Genomic DNA, 24583 nt, shown 5'->3' with positions numbered 1-24583 from the left:
TCTTTTTTTGCTGGGTCCCTGTCTTGTTTAGAAATAAAAGTAATGCTGGCTTCACAGAATGGGTCTGTAAGTTTTCCTTCCGTATCTATTTTCTGGAACAGCTTGAGAAAGATAGGTATTATCTCTGCTTTAAATGTCTGGTAGAACTCCCCAGGGAAGCCATCTGGTCCTGGACTCTTATTTGTTGGGAGATTTTTGATAACTGATTCAATTTCTTCACTGGTTATGGGTTTGTTCAAATTTTCTATTTCTTCCTGTTTGAGTTTTGGAAGTGTGTGGGTGCTTAAGAATTTATCCATTTCTTTCAGGTTGTCCAGTTTGTTAGCATATAATTTTTCATACTTTTCCCTTATAATTGCTTGTATTTCTAAGGGATTGATTGTAATAAGTCCATTTTCATTCATGATTTTATCTATTTGGGTCCTCCCCCTTTTGTTTTTGAGAAGCCTGGCTAGAGGTTTATCAATTTTGTTTATTTTTTCAAAAAACCAACTCTTGGTTTCATTGATCTGCTCTACTGTTTTTTTTTAAATTCTATATTGCTTATTTCTGCTCTGATCTTTATTATTTCTCTTCTTCTGCTGGGTTTGGGGTGTCTTTGCTGTTCTGCTTCTATTTCCTTTAGGTGTGCTTTTCGATTTTCTATTTGGGATTTTTCATGTTTCTTGAGATAGGCCTGGACCACTACAAGCATGAAACCTACAGATAACATAATGAGTTTAAACCCATATCTTTCAATAATAACACTGAATTTAAATGGATTAAATGCGCCAACCAAAAGACATAGGGTATCAGAATGGATTAAAAAAAAAAACAAGACCCATCTATTTGCTGTCTACAAGAGACTCATTTTAGACCTGAGGACACCTTCAGATTGTAAATAAGGGTATGGAGAACTATCATGCTACTGGAAGTCAAAAGAAAGCTGGAGTAGCCACATTTATATCAGACAAACTAGACTTTAAATTAAAGGCTGTAACAAGAGATGAAGAAGGGCATTATATAATAATTACAGGGTCTATCCATCAGGAAGAGCTAACAGTTATAAATGTCCATGCACCAAATTTGAAGGCCCCAAATATATAAAACAATTAATCACAAACATAAGCAACCTTATTGATAAGATTGTGGTAATTGCAGGGGTTTTAATACTCCACTTACAACAATGGATAGATCATCTAGACAGAGAATCAATAAACAAACAAGAGCCCTGAATGATACATTGGATCAGATGGACTTGACAGATTATTTAGAACTCTGCATCCCAAAGCAATGGAATATACTTTCTTCTCAAGTGCACACGGAACATTCTCCAAGATAGATCACATACTGGATCACAAAACAGCCCTTAATAAGTATAAAAGAATTGAGACCATACCATGCACACTTTCAGATCACAATGCTATGAAGCTTGAAATCAACCACAGGAAAAAGTCTGGAAAACCTCCAAAAGCATGGAGGTTAAAATGCATCCTACTAAAGAATGAATGGGTCAACCAGGCAATTAGAGAAGAAATTAAAAGATATATGGAAACAAATGAAAGTACAACAATCCAAATGCTTTGGGATGCAGCAAAGGCAGTCCTGAGAGGAAAATAACATTTATATATTTTGGGGAGAAAGAGAGGGACAGCACACAAACAGAGGAGGGGCAGAGAGAGAGGGAGACACAGAATCTGAAGCAGGCTCCAGGCTCTGAGCTGTCAGCACAGAGCCCCATGAGGGGTTTGAACCCATGAACTGCGAGATCATGAACTGAGCCGAAGTCAGAGGCTTAACTGACTGAGTCACCCAGGTGCCCCAAAAATCAATTAATGTAATACATCGTATCAACAGAATAAAAAGCAAAAGTCACATGATCATCTCAGTAGCTGCAGAAAAATCATTTGATCACATTATACAGAATACCCTAAAGAAAACTATTAGGACTAATAAATGAGGTTGGCAAGACTGGAAATTATAAAATAAATTACAAATCTATTGTATTTGGTGGGGGGGGGAGGAGAGAAGAGGCCAATGCAATGGCTAGTCTTTACTGGAAAGAAGAAACTTTACAGCACATTAAAAAAAAATTTTTTTATGTTTTCTCTCTCTGTCTCTCTGTCTCTCTGTCTCTCTGTCTCCCTGTCTCTCTCTCAAAAATAAATAGAAAAAGAAAAGGAAAAAAAGAAAAGGGGTGCCTGGATGGCTCAGTCAGCTAAGTAGCTTACTTTAGCTCAGGTCATGATCTCGTGGGTCATGAGTTCAAGTCCCGCGTAGAGCCCTGTGCTGACAGCTCAGAGCCTGGAGCCTGCTTCATACTTCCTCTCTCTCTGCCCCTCCTGTGATCATGCTTAGTCTCTCTCTCTCTCTCTCTCTCTCTCAAAAATAAATAGGCATTAATTTTATTTTTGAGAGAGAGAGAGCAGGAGCGGGAGAGGGGCAGAGAGAGAGAGGGAGACACAGAATCTGAAGCAGGCTCCAGGCTCTGAGCTGTCAGCACAGAGCCCAATGCCAGGCTTGAACTCATGAACAGAACCGTGAGATCATGACCTGAGCTGAAGTCCAACGCTTAACCGACTGAGCCACCCAGGTGCCCCTAAAGCACATTTTGAGTAAGTTAGTGCAAAAGTTCAGTGGACCAACTGGTGAGGCACCAGCTTGTGATGAGTTCCCCAACTAAGGCATCGCTGGGCTTCACCTCTGTGCAGCCAGAACCAGATGATGGCAATATTGTCCTCTTCACAGTTGCAGCACTATTCACTTGTTGGTGATAGATGGGACAAAAGTAGGGTCTTCTTTGGTAACTGAAGCTGCCTGGGGGCTAGCATTTTGTATGGGTCTGGTCCCTTCTGTGCAGCCATCATGACCTCCCTCTCCAGCCCTGTCACCTGCTCACCTCAGCAGGAACACTGCCTCCAGATGCCATGCAGCGCACCAGGGTGACTTGACTGGGACCGTGCAGCCAGTGTTCCAACTCCACGAAGTAATCTTGAGGTCATCACGCCCACTACAGACAACTTCTGTTGTATTTTTATACACTTGTAATGAAACAATCTGGAAATGAAATTAAGAGAACAGCTTCATTCACAGTAGCATCAAAAAAAATAAAATACTTAGGAATAACTTAACCAAAGAAGTGTTAAGACTCGTAAACTGAAAACTAAAAAAAAAAAAAAAACCAAAAACAAAAAAACTGTTAAAATAAATTTTCTTTTTTTAAAAAAATGTTTATTCTTGAGAGAGAGACAGAGACAGAGACAGAGACAGAAGGGGAGGGTCACAGAGAGAGGGAGACACAGAATCCAAAGCAGGCTCCAGCCTCTGAACCGTCAGCACAGAGCCCGATGCAGGGCTTGAACCCACAAACCAGGAGATCGTGACCTGAGTTGAAGTCGAATGCTTAACAGACTGAGCCACCTAGGCGCCCCTAAAATAAATTTTCAAAGACCTAAATATATGGAAAGATATTCTATGTTCAAGCATTAGAAGATTTAATTTAACTTAATTTTGTTAAGATGAATACACTGCTCAAATTGATCTATAAATTTAATAAAATCCCAATCAATATCCCAACTGCCTTAGTTGCAGAAATTGACAAGCTGCTCTTAAAATTCATAAGGAATTGAAAGAGGCCCCAAATAACCCAAACGATCTTGGAAAAGAACACAGGAGGAGGACTCACATTTCCTGATTTCAAAATTTACTACAAAGCTACAACAATCAAGATAATGTGTTACTGGCTTAAGACTAGATACATTATAAACCAGTGAAATAAAATTGAGAGTCCGGGAATAAACCATGGTCTATGGTCAATTGGTTTTCCACAAGGGTGCCAAAACCATTCAATGGGGAAAGAATAATCTCTCCCAACAAAAGGTGCTTGGTGAATTAGCTATTCAGATGCAAATGTTCAGATGTCACAGCATATATAAAAAATCAAAATAGAGCATGCATCCAAATAAATGTATGCGTTAAAAATACAAAAATTTTAGAAGAAAGCATAGGAGTGAATCTTCATAACCTTGGATTTGGCAAAGTAGTCTTAGACAGAAGCATAAGCAACAAAAGAGGAAAAAATTTTTTCTATTTCATCAAAATTGAAAACTTTGTGCTTTAAAGGGACACCTTCAAGAAACTGCAAAGTGCAAAAAGTGTACACAGAATGGGAGAAATATTTACAAATCATATATCTGATAAAGGACATGTACACTTGTACCTAGCATATATAAATAACTCTTAAAGCTCAATAGTAAAAAGACAAATAACCCAGTTTAAAAACGGGAAAAGATGGGGCATCTGGGTGGCTCAGTCAGTTAAGCGTCCAACTCCAGATTTCGGCTCAGGTCATGATGTCACAGTTTGTGAGATTCAGCCCTGCAGTTGGGATTCTGTCTCTTCCTCTGTCTGTGCCCCTTCCCTGCTCTCTCTCTCTCTCTCTCTCTCTCTCTCTGTCTGTCTCTCAAAATAAATAAACTTTAAAAAATTTAAAAATTAAAATAAAAATGGGGAAAGGATTTGAGTATATATTTCTTCAAGTGGCCAATAGGAATGAAAAAAATATGCACATTGCCATTAGTTCTAGAATCAAAGACTCCGAAAATAATGTGTTGGAAAGATAGGGAGAAATGAGAACACTCATGCATTGTGGCACTACGGAAAACAGTCTGGCATTACTTTAAAGCATTCAACATTCAGTCACCATTGAACTCAGGAATTTCACTCCTAGGTTTAAACCCAAAAGAGTTCAAAGCATGTGTTCAAACAAACATTTGTACAGAAATGTCCATAGCAGCATGATTTATAATAGCTAAAATGTGGAAACATCCCAAATGTTTATGTGGCATATCCACATGGTGGAATATTAGTCATAAAAATGAACGTGGATAAACCTCTAAAACATGTTAAGTGAAAGAAGCCAGTTATAAAAGTCTACATATTCTGTAATTTCATTTATATGAAATGCCCAGAATAAGGAAATCTATTTAGTGAGAAACTAGATTAGTGTTTGCCGAGTGCCGGGGGGGGGGGGGGGGGAAGGATGATAGAGGGGTGATTTGTTTTTGAGGTGATGAAAATATTTTGTTTTATTAATGTTTACTTATTTATTTTGAGAGAGAGAGCACGCGCATGTGGGGGAGCGTCAGAGAGAGAGGGAGAGAGAAAGGATCTCAAGAAGCTTCCATGCAAAGCCGGATCCTGCCATCATGAGATCATGACCTCAGTTGAAATCAAGAGTAGGCCGCTTAACCAACTGAGCCACTCAGGTGCCCCGGGATGAAAATATTTTTTTATGTTTATTTATTTTTGACAGAGAGAGAGAACGAGCAAGGGAGGTGCAGAGAAAGAGACACAGAATCTGAACCAGGCTCCAGGCTCCAAGCTGTCAGCACACAGCCTGACGAGGGGCTTGAACCCACAAACCGTGAGATCATGACTTGAGCCAAAGTTGGATGCATAACTGACTGAGCCACCCAGATGGCCCTGAAAATATTTTCAGATTGACTGTGGTGATGGTTGCATAAGTTTGTGCCTAGGCTAAAAAGCATTGGACTGTGCACTTCAAATGAGCGAATTGTATGGTGTGTGAATTATATACCAATAAAGCTGTTTTTTAATTGAGTAAGGCAATGATAAGGGATTGCATTTAAAAAAAAAAAGAGCAAAAGATTTGAAGAGGCAATTCCCAGAAGAGGAAATGCAAATGGTCGATGCACATGAAATGGTATTGACCTCATTAGTACCAAGGAAATGTAAAATAAAACAAAGATCACCTTTTTATTTAACTACATCAGACTGGCAAGAATTTGGAAAGAATACAACATGATGCTTGAAAAAAGGCGAAGAAATGGTTTTTTCACACATCGCTAAGTAGAATTTAAATTAATAAACGTTTTTGCAAGGTATAATGTCCATATCCATTACATTTAAAATACTCCTACTCTTTCACTTCGTGTTCCCTTTTGAAAGACTCTATGTCCTAGAAATAACGCATGTGACTATACTTAGAATCACTATTGCAGCATTGTCATGCAAAAAGCAAATGCCAGGGTAATGGCCCAGTTTGATCCAATTTTTGTAAAATCAAACAGCAAAAAAAAAAAAATTATGTGCATGTATATTTGCATGGAAGAATATATCCCAAGCTGTTAATATCTTGGGTGGGGGGAGGGGGGAGTGTCAGATAATGATGGACCTGCCTTTTGTGTACATCCTTGCATTGTTTTGTTAGTTTTAATGAAAAAGGCATTACTTTTGGGTTTTGACGATGAAGGAAAAAAATTAAGAAGAGGAGGTGGGTGGAGGCATTAGAAAAGAAAGGAAGGAGCTATTTTTGCGGCTGTTTCTGTGTGCGCTCCTTTTACAGATAGTGCGGCAGGCCCGGACGTCGCGTCTACGCGCGGGATTACAGTAACTTGGTTGTCAGTGATGAGTCAGAGTGCGTGGTGCTGATGCTGCTGCCATTTCATCACCTCTGCGAGCGCAGCATCCATTCCTTCGCTCTCCTTGCGCCTGGGCCTACCTCGCCTCGGGCTCCCAGGCCAGCGATGTGCTCGTGGCCGATCTAGATCCGGACCAAGCCACGCTCTCCGAGGCCTCGGCTGGGCGCCCCTCTCGCCGCCCAAGGCCGGCCCGGGCCAAGGAGACCTGCTGATCCCCGGCTATGGAGGCCATCTGGCTATACCAGTTCCGGCTCATTGTCATCGGGGATTCCACGGTGGGCAAATCCTGTCTGATCCGCCGCTTCACGGAGGGCCGCTTTGCCCAGGTTTCGGACCCCACCGTGGGGGTGGATTTTTTCTCCCGTCTGGTGGAGATCGAGCCAGGAAAACGCATCAAGCTCCAGATCTGGGATACCGCGGGTCAAGAGAGGTTCAGGTGGGAGCGCAGCCGGGGCCGCGAGCAGTGGGAGGGTCTTCGGGGCTTGCACAACCCCTGGGAAAAGAGGACTTCCTGGTCCTGGTCGCGGCCCCTTAGGGACGATACCGAGCATCTGGGGATTTCTGCTCAAGCCCACCTTCAGCTACCTGGGAGTTCAGTGCGGGGAAAGAAGCGCCCTGGCCGGGAAGGCCGGGCAATGATACGTATTGCTTCCACCACAATTCCACCGATGTGCCCCTTGCTGGCTAACAAACTAGCTGGAATTGATCACTGAAATTTATCAATCTCAGTCCTTATACTACATACTTTCAAACATGTTCCGAGGTCCACCTAACATAACTGACAGATATAGATAGGTGGTATATAGCGACAGCTACATATAGACCTAGACATAGATATAGATTTTTAGAGAAACACACACATAATTACATGAAATAGATACTGATCATTGATTCCTGCTTGCCACCAGCACACATTCAGTGATTATCCACTGCATGCCAGGCGCTGGGCTTGTTTCTGGGGAAACAGCCCAAGGAAACACACAAGAGGATGCCTTGTAAACAAAACAGACACAGGCCCTTCCCTCTTAGAACTTCTGTGCTGGCATAGTGGGAGGAAACACATAATTAGCAATGATACAAGAGTGTCCTGTTCATATTTGTATGCTCACTGCCTACTATAATGCTTCACATATAATGAGTAATCAATGAACAGGTGTAATTTTCTGTCACAACCCTTTGTTTTCCCTTTGGAATATGTATCATGTGTAATTATATGTGTGAACACAGAGAAGGCTACCCGGAGAAGATGAGGCCGTGATGAGTAGGAGTAGCCCAGCAGAGACAGGAAAAGCCCGGGGGGAGAAAACAGTGTACACAGAAAACTTGGAGAGAACAATTTGAGCTAAAGTCACATAAAGCAGCAGGAACTGGACCAACAAAGGACTAAATAGCGTTTATGCATTTTCAAATATGTTTATGATTATTTGTTTATTTATTGAACACTAATTCCACACAGAAAACACTGGTTAGGTAGTTGAAGAAGAGGAGATGCAAGAGTTCACTACAAACTTGAGTTGTCCCCACCCCCAACCCCGCAATTCCACAAACTATAAGTGAAGAAAGGTGTCTTTTATATATTTATTGCAATCTCTGTATGAACAGCCTTTTCATATCCACTGCCTATTATTTATTGGGTGATCTTGATTTGTAAGAGTCCTTTATAGATTATTCATCCTCCTCTGTCATGTACATTGTGAAACATCTTCCTAGCTTGTCATTTGTCTTTTAACTTTAAGAACATTTTTTGATGTATGGAAGGTTTTAATTTTTATGTAGCCTCATGTTGTGTTTGGAAAGGGCTTTGTTACAGCTTCCTCATTGATTTCCTGAACCAAGTTGTTCACAAATGAAAACCTTTGTTCATGTTGAATTTTCTGATTACACCTACCATTCTCCTTTAAACATAAGGGAATCAGAAATGCTTTCCATCTCCAAGGCTTATTTGCTTGGTTGAACTCATTCGTAGCATTTGTCCTTATCATCATTTAGCTTGGACTTTAATTCCCTGGATGATGTCTGTTCTCTTATCACTGGGCCATTTGTACTAAGCCTTAAGCTACTGAGTCACTCATTGTTTATCTTTTTTTTTTTTTATCCAAGGAGACAGAAAACCTAAAACTAGACGTAGATCAAAAAGCACAGTACTTTCAAGCAAGCAACTGTAGAGACAAAAATAGTTTGACACCCTCTAATAAGCTCTAATATGCTCTAAGCAAAATACCATAACGTATGCAAGTCAACAAGTTAAAATATAGGCAGCTTCTCCTGTTTAAGAAGCACAGCACATGTATAATAGGTTTTAGAGATATTCTAATTACATCGCTTTAAATAAATTGTCACTTTAAGGGGAAGTTTTGGCTCTTTAAGCAGTTTTTCACAGTGGTAGCTCCTGAGTCAGCCTCTCTGAAATGTGTCAGGACCTTTGCAGACCATTCTTCTTTTTCCCATTCCCACATAGCCTAAGAAATAAAAAACAAAATGCATTTCTCCTCAAAGATGCACATAGCAGTAAGAAGTGGGAAAAATGGGGCCTATTGTAATATACCTCTATATACTTATAAACATGTACTGTTGACTCTCATAAGTTCATGTTTAATCTTTTCAAACCCTGTTTCAACTACGACAGTTTGTAATGAGCTCTCCAGGTCAGAGAACACTTTAGCATTCGTTATTTCATTTTGCTACATAATATCCTGTGGCTTAGGTATCCCATTTTGCCACGGTGGGAGAGTGGGCTGTGGTTCTACCTGAACTGAGGGGAAATGCCTGTAAGGCCATGAGCATTCATTTCTAGAAGATGCCATCTCAAAGTTTTGGCCAATTGAAAATTCATGTAGTATTATTACACAATGACATCTGCATTCCATTGTTTAAGAAAAGAGAAAATCATTCTTACTAAAGGACTGTGTCCGTAACGAGACACGCTAGAATACACCATCTGAGTTCATTGAAGGACAGGAGTTTGGGCACGGCCTTTATTCTTTACTTCTTTCTTGTGTTTTAGATCCATCACTCGCGCCTACTACAGGAACTCAGTAGGTGGCCTTCTCTTATTTGACATTACCAACCGCAGGTCCTTCCAGAATGTCCATGAGTGGTTAGAAGAGACCAAAGTACACGTTCAGCCCTACCAAATTGTATTTGTTCTGGTGGGTCACAAGTGTGACCTGGATACACAGAGGCAAGTGACTCGCCACGAGGCAGAGAAACTGGCTGCTGCGTACGGCATGAAGTACATTGAAACGTCAGCCCGAGATGCCATTAACGTGGAGAAAGCCTTCACAGACCTGACAAGAGACATCTATGAGCTGGTTAAAAGGGGGGATATTACCATCCAGGAGGGATGGGAAGGGGTGAAGAGTGGATTTGTACCAAATGTGGTTCACTCTTCAGAAGAGGTTGTCAAGTCAGAGAGGAGATGTTTGTGCTAGTCAGCCCTTTTATTTCCAAAACGGCTCTCCCACCTGAACTTAAAAGTGATGAAAATGAAGAGAATCCTTGCGTGACTGAAGAGAACTCAGCCTCCATTTTACATACAAGGGAGCCTCCTTCTCCAGGGGTCTTGGACAGGCCGCGGAGTAGATGTGGGAGCCTGGGTGCTGGGAGTGAGGGACTCATTTCGGCGACTGTTTGTGGCCCGTTGTGAGTGGACCACATGTCAAGGGGCTGAGGTTTGGGGAGCTGGGCCCAGAAAAATACAACCACAGACAGGACAGCTATTTCTTGGTATTTCAGCTCATTCATAGGTCACAAACATAAATCTGTAAAGGGGAAAAAAGTATCACATTGGAAACAATAAGCCAAACTAAAAAAGACTACGAGATCAACTTAATCAGTGAGAATATCCTACACCAAGTGTGTGTGCTGGGTTGGGTGCAAGGGTACCAATTAGCTTCCAAACAGCTTGTCTGTAAAATGAGGGGCACGGACCAGCTATTTACTAAGACCGTTTCGAGGCCTGTTGTTCTAGTAAAAATGCCGTGTGTATGAAGAGGGAAGCCATTATATGTATTGCTTTTATCACATTCCAGAAAATGTACACCCTTATGATGGAATAACCAACTGTGTGAAAGAAATTGTGCCATGCAAATTCCCATATAAGTAGAAGAAAGGAACCCTGTAACCCATGCCATGCCCTCTTCCCTCAGCCCCCCAGCCCAGATCATGCCCGGGGTTTCTCTGCAGGGGCAGCTGCTGCCTAAAAAGTGCACAACCTGCCTGTCCCTTCAGGTTCCTGGCGACAACAGTACAGGGACTGCCTCTGCAAAGAGCCCTGAGGCAGACATTTGCTCAGCAAGAGGCACCACCGGCACCCTCACAAACACTTCACCGTCACTTGAATTCACAGCAGGCCTCTGAGATTTTCTTCCCCATTTTACAAAAGAGTAAAACTAAGAAGCAGGAGCCTCTCTCTGCCAGGGTGAAGGTCTCCTGACTCCTAGTTCTCGTTCCTGCTGTCGGGTGAATGAACCATTATTAATTTGTTTACTTTGGAAGAGCTATGACTGTAAATAAATGTTCTCGACATGTTAGGGTGTTTCCTTATTGCTTACGACTCAGCTGTCATCCTGAGGGAACCTGGGGATGAAACGAAGGTAAAGCCATTTCAGGTATTACTGACAAGTAGGCTTTAAATGAGTGAGTAATTGCACAACTAAAAACACATTAAAACTGTGTGCGCTACAAGCGTTCTTATCACTGAAACACAGTGGACATGTTAGCGAAAAGAACCAAATGCAGCAATGGGGAGTGGGATGGGGGGTAAACACTCAGCTCACAATGACCTTGGCTACCTGTTTGCCACATACTACACGGGGTTCTTGTCTACCCTAGAGAATCAGCTCCTAATTCTCAGGTGAGCAGACGTCTAACTGCATCAGAAAACTGAAATGGTTGGCTTAAGGTTCCATTACCTTCTTGAAGAGAGGTCATGCTTTAAATTATTTTTCAGATTGTAGCCAGCTGAGCTAGGCAAAAGCCATACTTTTCACAGTAAGAAAACAATTCTGAGTAGTCAGGTTTCTCATATCCATTCTGACAGGAAAGCCTGACAATGGTAAATTGCTTTGAGATATAATACTGAACTTCGGTATGAATGTGACTGAACCTGAAAGTTCGGGAATTTGCTTCAGCCACAAAGAAGAAGCCAAATAACGAGAATTATGGAGACAAACCACCTTGGACCAACTTGCAGCATCGACTACAAGTGAAGCTCTCATCCTGTCTACATTCATTTCACATGACCTGGCCTGGGTGGAGTGATTAAGTGGCCAGCTTTGTGGTTTTAGAAGGCAAATAAAAGATGGTGAACAGGATTAACACAAAATTTCATCAACTACTATGTTTAATTGTATCAAGAAGATTCTGAAAGCAAGATTATCCAGTAGATAAATGAGTTTTTTCAGTGGCTTCTGTCAGTTCAAAAAAAAAAGATAGAAACAAAACTTCTTTATGGTTTTCTTGTCTAAGACACTATATGTATACTTTTTCCATTCCTTGCATTTTTTAAAGGCAGGTTTAAAAATACTCAGCATAGGATCCAGCAAAGGTGGCTGAGCTTAATTGCTTAAACGAGTTCTAGAAACTTTAAAAATCATTTTAGTAGAATTCAGTGCTGTTGTCACTGCAATAAGTGGGTTTTAGAAACTGAGTGTGAAAAAATCAGGTGTTAATACAATACTAAGGATAAAGCTTTAGAAGCTATTTTACTACATAGGTAAAGAAAAGATCAACTAACTTGTAACAAAGACCACAACTGCATGTTGGATTGGATTGTCTCATATTCCAGAATAAAATGTACTGTATACTTTTCCTCACTTTGTTGTGCATTGTAATGAAATGTGGAAAAATGTTTTCTTTAGCTGTATGTGAATGAGAATTTGCTTGTATTTAGTAAAATGGTTGATTATGTGACTGTGAGATTCCAAGTGTGTGTTGTAGCTGTTTCCAGAGTCTGTCACCACAGTAGTAACCATTGTAGGTTATCCGTTATGTATGACATATACTATGCAAAAGAGTCTTCACTGGTATCTCAAAGCCAGAACAAGAATATGAGTTTTGAAAGTTATGTAATCATCATGTTGAAAGTCACAGAGACCTCACTACAGCCTGAGAATCCCATGACACCAGCTAGCTGTTTACAACTATTGTCATCCCTGGAAAGTCTTCTTTTCCACAGGCTAAATTGTCTCAGCTGTTTTGAGTCCTACTCTATGATATCCGTTTTGTGCCAGGATCACTTGGAGTGTGGGGCCCAGATTGGAACACAAAAGTTCAGAACACTGCCTGTGGTTGATAGTGCATATTTAGGGGAGGGGAAAAAAGGGAAAGATGTTTGATTCTGAGTCTGGGCATAGGAAGGCTGAATTATGCACAGCTTTATCATTTTTATAGTCATGAGTGAAGGAAGGAGGAGGGAAGGTAGAAAGGAAAAACCAACAATGTAACAGCATTTCATATAGTTAACATCCCATTCTCCTTAAAACACTCCTTATAATGCCAGGGTCTGATCACCTTTTCTTTGGTTAATTCCTTTGGTGACCTTATTCTGTCCCGTGTCTGTAAATACCACGTTATAAGCCAATGAGTCCTGAATGTAGATCTCCAGCTTGTCTCTTTCCCATGGACTCCAGACCTTTATAAATAGCTGCTGACCCAGCATGTCCACTTGAATGTCTATCAGGCATCAGAAATGTAACATGTCCCAGACCAAGCTCCTAATCTTCCTCCCCAAATGTATTCTTCCCATAGCCTTTCCTTCCTCAGTAAATGGCAACTTTGTCTTTCTGTGTACTTTTGCCAAAAACCTTGGAGTCATCCTTGACTCCTCTCTTTCATAGTCCACATGGGATCTATCTGGCTAGGCTGGCTCTACCTTAAAAGTAACCAGAATCAGACTCAGGTGAAGGTGTTGAAACGTTCTTCAAATGCACCAAGCACATTCACACCTCAGGGCCTTTGTACTTGCTCTTTACTGTATCTGGAATTCTCTTTCCTGAGATGACTGCCTGGATTTCTCCCTCACCCCCATCAAGTTCTGAAACCAACAGCCTCCAAAATCTGCAAGCAGCTTCCTGATTCTCGAGAAGATGTAGCTCCAGAAGTTGTCCCTGACAGCTCAACGTAGCATGTAACTCCTTAGTCTTCCCTGGAGAACAACAGAGTTTCGGTATACAATAAAGGGCAGAGAAACTTGGGAGGAGAGAATGGAAAACCTGGAGAGTGTAGCTTCACAGGAAGGAGTGGACAGTAGTATCACAATGCAGCAGTGGATTCAGAAAGCTAATGACTAAAATATGTCCATAAGATTCAAGGGAGCCGGAAGTCACGAGCGACCTTTGTCAGCACAGCATTGGTGGAATGATTTCTGCCTATACCATGGCCCTTAGGGCGTTGTTCTCAGTTCTGTTGGAAGTCCAACTCTTTCCTTTTCTTTTTTTTTTTTTTCCAGTTCTTTTCCTTGCTCCTCTTGTTCTCCTCTCCCTAGACCATCTTACCTTTGCTCGTGACTTCAGTTATTGTTTTGGCATTGAGGACTCCCCGATGGAGGACTCCAGCCCATTCTTTTGAGCGTTATACCAATACAGCCAACTCGCCCACTGAACACATGCACAAATTCCTCATACTCAACATATCCAGTATGAAACCAGCATCTATCAGAATGTGTTCCTTCCACCCCAATCTTTCTCATCTCTATAAATGACACCACCATCCAACCCTTTGTTCAACACAGAAACCTAGCAGTTATCCTTAATCCCTCACTTCTCCCCACCTCCTGTATCAAATCCATCTCCACTGCAGCGCCATTGCTATCACCTATGTCCAGGCTGCTGCCAACTCTTTCCTGAACTACTCTGGTATCTTCCTAAGTGGCCACCTTACTTTCTGTTCCTATTCCCAAAATACATTCTCAACATAACAGCCAGAATGAATGGTCTTTTCAAAACAGAAAACAGATCAAGTCATTCTTCTGCTTACTACCCACCAATGGTTTCTCATCACATTTAGAACAAAATCCAAATAAACCTTACATTTCTTAACATGACAAGGCCTTGCAAGATCGGGCCTCTCTGCCTACTTCTCCAGTTGTAAGTTCCACAAATGTCAGAATCTTATTCGTCTTGTTCACCATTGTTTCTGCAACCTGTGACATACACCTGTTTTTCAATAACCAATAAATATTTGAATGAATGGTTGTTTTATTCCCCTACTCTAATCCAATGACCTTCACTATTACTTCACTTCAGTAAAATACACACATGGCCCTATCCTAAAGTATGGCCAAATTTTTTCTTTTATTTTGAGAGACAAAAAGAGCACAAGAGCGAGCATGAGTGGCGGAGGGGCCGAGAGAGGGAGAGAGAGAATCCCAAGCAGGCTCCAGGCTGTCAGCACAGAGCAGGACACAGGGCTCGATCTCACGACTGAGATCATGACCTGAGCCGAAATCAAGAGTCAGACGTTTAACCGACTGAGCCACCCAAGCATCCTAGGATGAAATTTTATATAGCCTCTGAAACCTGATTACAGGTTCTGTTTGTCTACTCTATCCCATGAACCCTATTTTAAACTTCTCTAGGACCTTCAGGCAATCAACCACCATCCATTGCCAGTCTATCAATGCACCCTTTGACTTTGTTTCGCTCGCTCTTTCTCCTGGCTGTTGTGATGTCTGTCAGCTGGATTCAGGTCATCAGTTCCTAAAGAATATGATTGGTAACAGTTTGGTCTATTTCCTTCTAGACGATTTCTTTCTTTCTTTCTTTTTCAAAATGTTATTTACATAGTGGGTAAGAGTATGGATTTTGGAGTAAGACCATCATGGGTTCAAATTCTGAGTCTACCAGTTAATATATGTGTGATTGAATTTCTCAGACTCTCAGGGTACCACATACACTAAACTGGACAATGATAATATTTAATTCATAGAATTGTTGTGAGAATGAAATGACATAATCCATATAAAGTACCTAGCACTTGGTAAATGTCACATCGTAAACATACTCAGAAAATGGGTGTTTTATGTTTGCACCTAAATTAATCTTTTTCATAAATTGTATTATGTAACACACTGTGCTATTACCTTTTGCACACATACAGTATATATTTTGTAAATATGTGAGAGTAGGAGTTGTCGGTTTTCTGCTTATTATTGTATCTCTATAGCCAATCGGTGCCTGATACATATTTGTTGAATGTGATCAGGAAAAAAAGGTAGCTGACATACTGAAGACGACAGACACAGAAGAAATCTGGGTTTTTGATGAGGCCATTGAGCTACAGATTTGACTACCCTTGGAGCCACTGTATCTTAAGACTATTACATGAAATAATACATCCCTTTTTAGTTTATGCCATTTTTTTCAACTTGTAGCTGAAAAGTCTCCTAACTGATACAATAGCATTATACAGGAAGTTATTTAATTCCCATTGCTGCTTTAAAGTAATTCTGCGATGTATACATACCTTTGAGTATTTCACCAATTATGTCAAGTCAAAATCATAAAAGTGGAATTTATGAATCAAAGAATATACACCTTTCAAATTTTGATACAATTACTCAGATTGCTTTCTAGAAAGCTTTTACTGAATACCCACGAACAGTGTGTGATAATGTCTATAATGAGTATTATTGTCAATCTTTAAACTCTTTGCAAAACTGAGAGGTGAATAATATATATTTTGTAATTTGCACACATTTGGTTAATTGGTTTTTTGTCACTTGCAACTGAAAACAGGACTAATAACAAGGTGCTGACTTTTTTCTTATTAATTAATAAATAAGATTTCCTTACATATGGAAATAAATTCTTTATCTACCACATATGTTATTCTATATTTTTTCATGTTTTTCAGACTTTTAACTTTATTTATGGTCTTTGGTAATATAAAAAGAAGTCTTTAAGATTTCATAAATAATATCATTATTAAATAATTTAACAATAAATAATATTTTGTTTATTATTTAATCATAATTTCACACATTGTCTATGAGAATCTGGAAACAGTTGTCTCCAAGTTGGGGAACTGGGTGGCTGGCAGACAAGGTGCAAAGAAAACTTAATGTGTATCAGATAATATTTTATAACTTTTGATATTTATACCATGTACCTCATATATATATACGTATATATATGGCCTGTTCTCTTGATGTTTTATGGCAATACTGTTAGTTTTAGATAAGCCTTCTCCACCCAAATACTAGAAAACCATGATTTCCTAAAATCCATTTAGGGTTCCTTCAGGAATTGACTTCTGTTTAATATGTGGAGGTAGGAATAAGAACTATTCTCCCAAATGGCTACTTACCCTACACTATCCATAAAATACTTCATTCTTTCTTCAATGACCGGAAATTCTACTCTTTTCAAATATTGACATACATATGGGTTTTTGGACTCCCATTTTATAGTTCATTAATCTGCTTGTCTATTCTTGCCCTAATACTACATTGTATTTTTTATTACCTTTTTTCGCTTCAAAACTTTCTTTGATATTCTCATGCAGTACATTAAAACTTAAGAATAAATGTGTCAATTTCTTTATCCACTCATCTGTTAAAAAAGCCAGACACAGAAAGGAAACAACTGCATGATCTCGTTTATATGTGGAATATAAAAAATTTAAATACATAGAAGCAGAGAATAGAATGGTAGTTACTAGGGGGTGGGGAAGGAGGGGAAATGCGGGAATGCTGGCCAAAGGTTACAAAGATGCAGTTATGCAGAATGAATAGGTTTTGGTGATCTACTGGGCAGCATGTAGACTATAGTTATCAATAGTGTATCGGATACTGGAAATTTGCTAAAAGACTAGATTTCAGGTACTCACCACACACACACAATGGTAACTATGGGAAGGGATGGATATGTTAATGAGCTTGACTGTAGTAATCATTTAAGTATAGACAGATAGATATAGATATATCGCCATGTTGCACACCTTAAATGTATACAATTTTTGTTATAAACATAAAAAATAATAAATGTGTCACGTTTTCCCTCAGGCAGGGTTAGGATTTTGATTGCTTTAATTTACTGACACTGATAGAATGTCATTCCATTAATTTAATCCTTGTTTATGTCCATCAGTTAATTCTTATAGTTCACTTATAGGATTTAGCTATTGTCTGTTAATTCCTAGATATTTTATAATATTTACATATCATAAATATTTGTATTTTATTTGAATGGGTTCTTTTTCTCATTACATGCTCTAATTGGTCATTGCTAGTGTGTAGGGAACTGTGGATATGTGTATGTTTACATCTTGTATTCAGACACTATACTAAATTCTCTTATTACTTCAGTTTTTCAATTGATCTCTTCTGTTTTCTAGGTGGACACTGTAATCCAGAAATAATAATTTTCTGGGGCACCTGGGTGGCTCAGTCGGTTAAGTGTCTGACTTTGGCTCACGTCATGATCTCATGGTCTGTGGGTCTGAGCCCCGCTTGGGGCTCTGTGCTGACAGCTCAGAGCCTGGAGCCTGCTTTGGATTCCGTGTCTCCCTCTCTCTCTGCCCCTCCCCTGCTCATGCTCTCTCAAAAATAAATAAACATTAAAAATATTTTTAAAAATTTTGTGTGTGTGTCTTTTATTTTGAGAGAGAAACAGAGTAAGAGTGGAGGGAAGGACAGAGAGAGGGAGACAGAGAATCCGAAGCAGTCTCTGAGCTGTTAGCACAGAGCCAGACGCCGGGCCGAATCCACAGACTGAAATCTTGACCCGAGCTGAAGTCGGACACCCAACTGACTGAGCCACCCAGGCGCCCTCATTAAAAATATTTTTAAAAAAGAAATATTTTTCTCTCTTCCTTTCTAATATTTATACTTCATTTCTTCTTTTCACACTGACTAGAACCTGGATTACAATGATGATTGGGGCACCTGGGTGGCTCAGTCGGTTGAGCGTCCGACTTCGGCTCAGGTCATAATCTCGCAGTTTGTGAGTTCGAGCCCCGCATCGGGCTCTGTGCTGACAGCTCGGAGCCTGGACTCTGCTTCGGATTCTGTGCCTCCCTCTGTCTCTGCCCCTCCCATGCTCATGCTCTATCTCTCTCTGTCAATAATAAATAATCAAGAAAAAAAAATTTTAAATAAAATGATGAATAACAACAGTGATGGTGGGCATCTCTGTCTTGTTCCTGCTTATATGCTTCTAGCATTTTAACTTTAAATTACTTTGATTACGTTCTAGAACTTTTCACTACATTACTATTTACTAAGAGCTTTTACAAAGAATGTATGCTGAGTTTTTCAAATGTCTTTCTTCTACCTATTGAGATAATCAAATGTTTTTTTCCTTAACCTGTTAATGTAATAAATTGTACCTAGTAAATCTGTTTATGTTTAACCATGTTTCTTTACATTCTTCAAATAAACTGTACATGTTCATGGTATATTTTTAAAACAGTTTGATTTAATTTACTAATATTTTATTAGGATCTTTGCATCTATATTCATGTTTGAGATGGGTTCATAACAGTACTTCCAAAAATTCAACAGAGATTAAGAGAAATAGGGGGGATCTACAGTCAAATAAACTTGGAAAATTGTGGATTTAACAAATCAAAACAATATCCTGTAGGAGTACGCTAGTATATATTGGGGCTTTCCAATGGGAGGCAATTTTATACAGCATCTCCTCAACTTATATGACAAAATAATTTGACTAAGAGTTCATTGTAAATGTTGTTCTTTTGTGTTTTCTTTCAGGTTGTGGCACTATGGTTATTCTGGCCTCGTGAAATCATAAAATGGTTGAAAATGTATGTCTTCTTTTTCTATATCCTAGAATACTTAAATAACAGAGTGGTCTGCTGCTGGAAACTCTGATAGAATTCACCCATAAAAGCTTTTAGGTCCAGCATTTATCTTTCTTTCTTCTTCCTTCCCTCCCCTGTTTTTTTTATTTCTTCTTCTTTATTCTTCTTGTGGGGTTTTTTGTTTGTGTTTTTGTTTTTGTTTTTGGAAGAAGAGGGTATAGATCTTTAGCAACCCTTTCATTTTATTTCAGAGTTATGGTTAGATTCAGCTTTAAAACCATTAGATACACTATTTTGTTGTTCACATATACTCATTGTCCTTCTCTGGAATAGGTTTATACTTCCCTCCTATGATGTGGGCTTGGCCATGTGACTGTCAGCGCCCTAGCTGGAGGCTTACCTATCCGACTGGATTCCAGAGCCACGGGGACCTGTGGTGGCCACGTGGCACAGGGATTGGGAGGGACTACCCTAGCAGCACACAGCCTACATCCTGGTGAATGAATTTTGGTAATTGACATTTTCCTTGAAAGGTATCCATTCCATTTAGATTTTCAAATGCATTGGCATACGGTTGTCACACTTAGTATAGCTTTAAAATCTCTGGATTGGTGCATAGAAACCTCTCATTTGTAATGCTTTATGTTTTTGTCTTTATAATTCAGAATTGTTAGAGGCTTATCTATTTTTATCAGTACTTCAAGGAACCAGTTCTTGGTTTTATCAATTTTGCTTATTCTGCATTCTAATTTATTAACTTTTCACGTTATCTACATAAACATACTTTGTCTTTTCTCATGTGAATATTTCTCTGATTCTTCATATGCCAAGTAATTTTTAATTGTACTCCAAACATTTTTTTAATATTATGCAACTCTGGGTTTTGTTTAAATTCTATGGAGAATGTTGATATTTTTGTTTTAGCTGACGATTTCTCTGGAAAAGTTCAGGTCACACATTCCAACCTGTCCTCTGTGGGCTGTTGTTCCAATACTAGTTCAGTTTTCAAAGCTTTGGCTGAACCACTTGGATGGTTCCTGTGCTCATGCACAACACAGTAGCCAGTCCAGAAACTGGGCAGTCGTCTATCCTTTTGTTCAGCTCTTTGGTATGCTAATTAGAAACACATAAGAACCCAGGAGTTTGGTTGAGCTCACGGGGGTCACTTTCCCAAGTTCCTCCCTCTTTCCAGTTCCCAGGGGCTTCCCCTTTCCTGTGCTTCAGCTAGAAATCCCAACCAAGCTGGGACAGAATGGCTTGAGATTGAGATTAGGAAGGGGTGGCAGTGATTGGTAATGACAAGGTCTCAGGTGTGACTGTGGGAATAAGTGGCTAAGGAATGCTCTCGGAGACAGACAAGATCACTGGAGGGGAGATAAGGCAGGAGAGAAAGACTATTCCCCTAAGAGACAGATCATCCTTGACCTTTATTGATGGAGGCAGCAAAAATCAGTGGTTGGACATTTGGGTTTTTTTGAGTTTAGCATCAAGGGCTCATATTTTAATCTGAATTCCATTTTCAAGCCTACTAGTGTTCTCATTGCATTAAATCCTAAATAACCTGTAATTCTAGCTTTGATTTTTTTTTACCTCAACATTATTTCATAGTATTTAATTTTGAAATGTTTTGGATTTATTTTAAAGTATTATTAATTACTAATTTATATGAGTTATGAGCACCAAATGTGACCCAGATGATTTGCCTGCAAGTGACTACTGGTGTACTAAGACTTCCACTAATGTTTTGATCCATTTTTTTCTTGAATTCCTAACATTTCATATATTTTGACACAATGTTATTTACCAGATACATGTTCACAAAGGTTTCATCTTTATCATAAATGGTACCCTTTACCACTGCAACAGGATCCTGTTTTAAATATATGAAAGTAAAAGAAAAATTAATTTAAGGAAACAGGAAGTTGAATTCCTACTACAAACCCCCTGGTGACCGGATTCTTTGGAACTGAAAACACAGAAACATCAAACACCAGAATGAAAAGACGTTAACAAGGCAGAGTTTTTACTCTAGTAGAAAGCCCAAAATTTGATTCTCTAAAACATCCCCTGACATGTCATTTAAAGCGTTCAAAAACATTTTTCTAAAAGTATGTTACTCTGAAATACTTTACTTATATTAATTACAACTTCATAGAAATATTTCCTAGGGTAGAAATAAGAGGGCAGAGTAATATGGATATGGTTAGTGACTACCATAACCAGTGTTCAGTATTTCAGTGTATTCCTCCACTTTTGAGTGCTTTAAATATTGGTTTTTATTTGCCATTATTCAGTAATCATCTTTATTTTGTACCATGGCATATGCAGTCACACATAAAAAATTGGAGCTGTATAAAGCCACTGACCTTTTAAAAACTCTTCCAAGCTGTATTTTCTTTGTTTATTTTTGAGAGTCTGTGAGCAGGGGGAGGGGCAGAGAGGGAGGGAGACGGAGGATCTAAAGTGGACTCTGTGCTGACAACAGCGAGCCCAGAGAGCCCAATGTGGGGCTCCAATTCAGTCATGAACTGTGAGATCATGACCTGAGCCGAAGTCAGACGCTCAACTGACTGAACCACCCAAGCGCCCCACAAGTTGTATTCTTATTATATACTTTTCAAATGCCTCTTTCCTTGGTTATTACTATGGTTGAGTGGTTTTCCCTACAGTTACTATATCTGGATTTCTCCTAGAACCCAGTTTGGACCCCATCTACTTTCAGGAGTTCCTGGTACAGCCAACTTTTACCTATGGGATAAGTAGAGGGCAAAGAAGGGGAGTATGATACCCGCTCCCTAGCAGGTAAGAAAGCAAGGGGTTCCATGCTTAGTTCCCAGCTTGTCTGCTTCCACCTGTCACTGACAGGCCTCCTGCCTTTTGACTTCCAGGATCATTCTTATTGTCTTGGAACTTGACCACTCCCTCCCTATGATAAAATGTATTATCCCCCCTACATTCTTTCCCCATCATCAGTCCACTTTTTAAACAAACATTGATGCCAGTATTTCAGTGTGACACCAAATAGATACCGAAAAGCTATAATTGTTACTTTGCTCTGGTATTACAACCAATATCTATAGTGGAGTTGAAAATTAACGATCTAGGGTGAATTAAAACTTTAACTCTGGACTGAGAAGAAATTGTGGCCCAATCCGGTCCAGACATGGGCTGAAGTAGCCAATGGTGTAGTTGTTGTCACCTGGGGTGTACTGATGAAAAGAAGAGGCTTACCTGCTAACCTTTTGCTTTTTAATTTTTGTATTTTTTACCTTCTAGAATCCACAGGTTTGATCTGGGGAACATAAGCCCATTCAGACTAAGATGGATTAACTGAAGCAGCTAAAAGATCTAGAAGAAATTTCCTGTTTGGTCATGGCCTACCTCCAAATAAAGTATCCCCGAAAGGCAAATAGCTGTCATACAATCAACTAAACATAAAATTATTTGAAAACCATGACCAAGATGTATGGTCCTTTATAAACAAATTGCTCAGATATACTGTGCACACCAGGTCCATCCTTTATGTTTAATCTGACTGTAACTAACTCTGATACCAGACAAGAGAGAAGGACCAGACAAAAGTAAATTCTTCAAATGAACTGAGGCACAACCCACACCTGTTTTCATGTGTACACAGAACCCTGGGCCACCTTCCACTAACTCAACAAAAACAGCAGCTCTGCGCACATTTACCAAGTTCAAACACTTCAAGTCTCAAACTTCTCTCTCACATTGGTCATGTAAGCAGTACTCTCCCTGAATACAGAACAGTATTAATCTATAGAAAACATGGTTAATTAGCAGGCACATCAAATCTATGATGCTGATTGTAGTTACAAAATTTCAAACTAAAAAGTGTAAAAATGAAAAATGTTATCGAGTAGTTTTGGCCACAAGCCTAAGAAGTTACTCTGTAAAGCCTTCCTCAATAGTTTTGCTAAATTTATGGCATCACTTGGTTTTGGGTTAAGGAGAAAAAAAACCTCTCCAATCCATCATATAATTGCAAAACTTTGGAGGCTACTTGAAGTCTTCCTTTCACCTAATCCAGACAGAGATGCTTCCATCTAGCCCCTTAAAGTATCCGAACCTTTACTACCTTTTTGGCAGAGGCGGTTATTAGCCAGGGGCCTTATAAAAGGAAGTAAACCACTATCAAAAACTGGGCCATAATTAGGCAAGATCCAATGGGCTGTGAGCAAGAGGTATTCAAACCCCCTTTCTCCTTCGAGGTAGGGAACTGACCCTGGATTAGCTTTCTAGCTCAGCTCCCCTGGAAAGCTGACAAAAGTGCACCAGCAGCCATGTGACCAGGGGAGCCTGCTTCTGGTAAAATGCCCTGGCTGGCACCTCGTGTCCAGGCTGAGGGCTGTGAGTGAACGTGAGTGTCCGTGAGGAGTTACAGCTCGGGCTCCCTGAGTACAGTGTACCTCCTGTTACTGGGCCCTGCCCCTGGCCAGGACATGCGGATGCTATGCACAGGGGACTGATCTAAGATGTAGTGGTCCCCTTGCAGCTTCTAAGCCACGGTGGCTCCTGCAACCTATGTGTGTAGTCTGTGGGGGCTACTGCAAGAATTCCCACAGAACTGTGCCCAAAGCCGCCCCCTGGCGTGGTGTCTTAATGTCCCATGTCCTTCAGACTACATTGGTGTGAGACACAGCCTATCCAGGGCTTTGGAGTTTAAATGTATATTTGAACCCAACACCAGCTATGACAGGCGTCACACATGCACTCAGCCAGTGTCTTCAGACACAACACAATCCCACATTAGCACTGAATAGGCACAGGCAAGGCTAGCAAAAGGGTACAGAATTAGAACCACCAAAACAAACCTTTAAGAAATGGTTCAAGACTTACAGGTATCACTGAGGTTTAGGGCAGAGAACAGCAGAGAAACGAAAGCATTACTCATGAAGGTATTGAATTTCAGTTAACATTTCTACCAAACTTAGCTACTAGTTATTGTGAAATAAAGGAATGAGGCATCATGGTACAGAGGGAAGGAAATTCACCTAGGAACTGGATCTGGGTCTCATTCTGGCTATGTGGCTCTGGATAAGGTCCATCAATATCTATATGGCAGAGAAGGGCAGGGGCATGGAGGCAGGTTCCATCATCCCCTGCTGTCTCTACTGACAAAACTACTCTCAGTTAACCCTGAAAATAAAAACACTAGAATCTTGCTCCTTCTGTTTTTGGCAAGTCTCGGGAAAAATCCTAAATACAAGAAAAAGCCTTATGTAAAAATGTTAACTACTGAATTATTTGTTACCCATAATGGAGAACAGAGAAATTTTAAAAACACCCAGATGTGTAAATGTGTACCACAGTTTACTAGAGTTCACCCATTAGTATACTACTGTGGAACTAGTAAAGTGATGTTAATATAACAG

The 24583-nt window shown here is 40.0% G+C and overlaps 1 protein-coding gene and 1 pseudogene across 1 annotated transcript; one reads left to right on the top strand and one right to left on the bottom strand.

Moving 5' to 3' along the window:
* Positions 1-2612: 2612 nt before the first annotated feature.
* Positions 2613-3030, bottom strand: LOC109496355 (annotated as a pseudogene).
* A 3388-nt stretch (positions 3031-6418) lies between these two features.
* On the top strand, positions 6419-12341 carry RAB39B (RAB39B, member RAS oncogene family). The gene is made up of 2 exons (XM_004001069.6): positions 6419-6858; positions 9427-12341. Exons 1-2 carry the CDS (start codon positions 6644-6646, stop codon positions 9851-9853), a joined length of 642 nt encoding a protein of 213 aa, XP_004001118.3. The 5' UTR covers positions 6419-6643; the 3' UTR covers positions 9854-12341.
* Positions 12342-24583: the final 12242 nt, after the last annotated feature.

Source organism: Felis catus, chromosome X (genome assembly GCF_018350175.1).
Source record: "Felis catus isolate Fca126 chromosome X, F.catus_Fca126_mat1.0, whole genome shotgun sequence".
Lineage (NCBI taxonomy): Eukaryota > Metazoa > Chordata > Mammalia > Carnivora > Felidae > Felis > Felis catus.
This window is presented reverse-complemented; position numbering and strand designations above follow the sequence as displayed.

Excerpts from the sequence above, each read along its gene's own strand:
- RAB39B (XM_004001069.6), top strand. The coding sequence starts at position 6,644 with ATGGAGGCCATCTGGCTATACCAGTTCCGGCTCATTGTCATCGGGGAT. Across the intron at positions 6,859-9,426 it reads GCGGGTCAAGAGAGGTTCAG|ATCCATCACTCGCGCCTACT; the intron begins GTGGGAGCGCAG and ends CTTGTGTTTTAG.